This window comes from Hyla sarda, chromosome 8 (assembly GCF_029499605.1).
Source record: "Hyla sarda isolate aHylSar1 chromosome 8, aHylSar1.hap1, whole genome shotgun sequence".
Classification (NCBI taxonomy): Eukaryota; Metazoa; Chordata; class Amphibia; order Anura; family Hylidae; genus Hyla; species Hyla sarda.
The window spans coordinates 193,696-196,487 of record NC_079196.1 but is presented as its reverse complement, the minus strand read 5'-3'; the positions used below and the strand labels follow the sequence as shown (position 1 = coordinate 196,487).

At 46.2% G+C, this 2,792-nt stretch overlaps 1 protein-coding gene across 1 annotated transcript; it reads left to right on the top strand.

Annotated features, from left to right (window-relative positions):
* The first annotated feature begins 232 nt into the window (after positions 1 to 232).
* Positions 233 to 2,509, top strand: LOC130284696 (uncharacterized). The gene is made up of 2 exons (XM_056535337.1): positions 233 to 2,146; positions 2,259 to 2,509. Exon 1 carries the CDS (start codon positions 233 to 235, stop codon positions 1,409 to 1,411), a length of 1,179 nt encoding a protein of 392 aa, XP_056391312.1. The 3' UTR covers positions 1,412 to 2,146; positions 2,259 to 2,509.
* The last annotated feature ends 283 nt before the right edge of the window (positions 2,510 to 2,792 follow it).

The following is a 2,792-nucleotide window of genomic DNA, read 5'->3' as shown; positions in this document are numbered from 1 at the left end:
TCAGGATCACATTAGTAAATGACCCCAAATGTGTCTGAGCCCATGAGTTGTGTTGTGCTCCATCCAGTGTTTAGTGATATTCTGTTACTGTTCAAATTACCATTATAGCAAGGACTCAAGTAAGATAAACAACAGTCCATCATCACTTTAAGACATAAAGGTCTGTCCACAGGGAAAACACCAAGAACTTTGGAGGTCTCCTCAAGTACAGTCATGAAGACCATCAAACGTTATGATGTTACTGGATCTCACGAGGAGCCCTAGGAAAGAAGGAGTCACCTCCTCTGCTGCAGATAAGTTCACCAGCATGATTAGTTCACAGAGATCAAGGACCAGACCCATCAACTGTTCAGAGGATACAGAGAGGACCAGACGCATCAACTGTTTAGAGGACAGAGAGGACCAGACGCATCAACTGTTCAGAGGACAGAGAGGACCAGACGCATCAACTGTTCAGAGGACACAGAGAGGACCAGACGCATCAACTGTTCAGAGGACAGAGAGGACCAGACCCATCAACTGTTCAGAGGACACAGAGAGGACCAGACCCATCAACTGTTCAGAGGACAGAGAGGACCAGACACATCAACTGTTCAGAGGACAGAGAGGACCAGACCCATCAACTGTTCAGAGGACAGAGAGGACCAGACGCATCAACTGTTCAGAGGACACAGAGAGGACCAGACGCATCAACTGTTCAGAGGACACAGAGAGGACCAGACGTATCAACTGTTCAGAGGACACAGAGAGGACCAGACGCATCAACTGTTCAGAGGACAGAGAGGACCAGACGCATCAACTGTTCAGAGGACACAGAGAGGACCAGACCCATCAACTGTTCAGAGGACACAGAGGACTAGACCCAACTACTGTTCAGAGGACACAGAGAGGATCAGACCCATCAACTGTTCACAGAACACAAACAGGACCAGACCCATCAACTGTTCAGAGGCTACAGAGAGGACCAGACACATCAACTGTTCAGAGGATACAGAAAGGACCAGACCCATCAACTGTTCAGAGGACAGAGAGGACCAGACACATCAACTGTTCACAGAACACAAACAGGACCAGACCCATCAACTGTTCAGAGGACACAGAGAGGACCAGACCAATCTACTGTTCAGAGGACACTGAGAGGACCAGACCTATCAACTGTTCAGAGGATACAGAGAGGACCAGACCCATCAACTGTTCAGAGGACAGAGGACTAGACCCAACTACTGTTCAGAGGACACAGAGAGGACCAGACCCATCTACTGTTCAGAGGATACAGAGAGGACCAGACCCATCAACTGTTCAGAGGACACAGAGACGACCAGACCTATCAACTGTTCAGAGGATAGAGAGGACCAGACCCATCAACTGTTCAGAGGACACTGAGAGGACCAGGCCTATCAACTGTTCATAGGATACAGAGAGGACCAGACCCATCTACTGTTCAGAGGATACAGAGAGGACCAGACCCATCTACTGTTCAGAGGACAAAGAGGACCAGACCCATCTACTGTTCAGAGGACAAAGAGGACCAGACCCATCAACTGTTCAGAGGACACTGAGAGGACCAGACCCATCTACTGTTCAGAGGACACAGAGAGGACCAGACCATCAACTGTTCAGAGAAAAAAGAGAGAACCAGACCATCAACTGTTCACAGAACACAAACAGGACCAGACACATCAACTGTTCAGAGGACACAGAGAGGACCGACCCATCCACTGTTCAGAGAAAAAAGAGAGAACCAGACCATCAACTGTTCACAGAACACAAACAGGACCAGACACATCAACTGTTCAGAGGACACAGACAGGACCAGACCCAACTACTGTTTAGAGGACACAGAGAGGACCAGACCCATCAACTGTTCAGAGGACACTGAGAGGACCAGGCCTTTATAGGCATAAACTGTAAAGAAGCCGCTGCTGGGGAACAAGCATAATAGAATTGCTTGGCATGAGAAGTGCAAGTAATGGACATATAGACCAGTGGAAGTCTGTACTTCAGTCAGAGGAGACAACATGTAAGAATATTTTACCAATTTGGATTGGGATGAGTTGGACGACAGAGAGAAGAAAAAGCAGCAACGCATACAATATCAATCTACAATGTAAAACATGAAAAACAAGAAAAACCATTAAATGAAAAGGTGAGTGCTGTATATAGCATCACTACTACAACAGTGAGAGCACATGACCACAACCCCCATTATCCTGATATCCACTATAACATAAGATTCTTCTCTCTTCTAATCTCCTCAGTGAGAACCCCAAGAGCCCCATCGATCGTGCACAGCTCTTTGTCATTCTCGGCATTTCAGTGGTTATGCGGAGTTGTCTGCCAGTAGTACACGCACAGGTACTTCCCGCCTTAACTTCTCTGGCAAATTACAGTACAGCACACACTTCTCTTTTCAATGCCAGGAAACAGTGCTTGTAAAACTGCACTGAACAGGCTGCCATGTGCTGACCTTTTGATTTACACAGTACACTCATATAGAAACTTCTGTACTGTACTTCTATGTTTATATGACACTTATATAGATTGTATGTGGAAAAAGAAGGAATGACTGATGCACAGGGATTGAGAGTAGCTATGTGAAAAACAAAATAAAACTGCAGAACAGCAAGGAAAGGGTTACACTTAGCATAAAATTACTGCTGAGATGAGAGCCTTAATTTACCTTGCATGGACAGTGCTTATCATCTGGGCACTTACAGATGCTAGTACACAGTCTTTCTTTCTCCTCTCTCAAGCAAAGAACACATGACTGTTCCTGCTGTGACTGTTCCTAG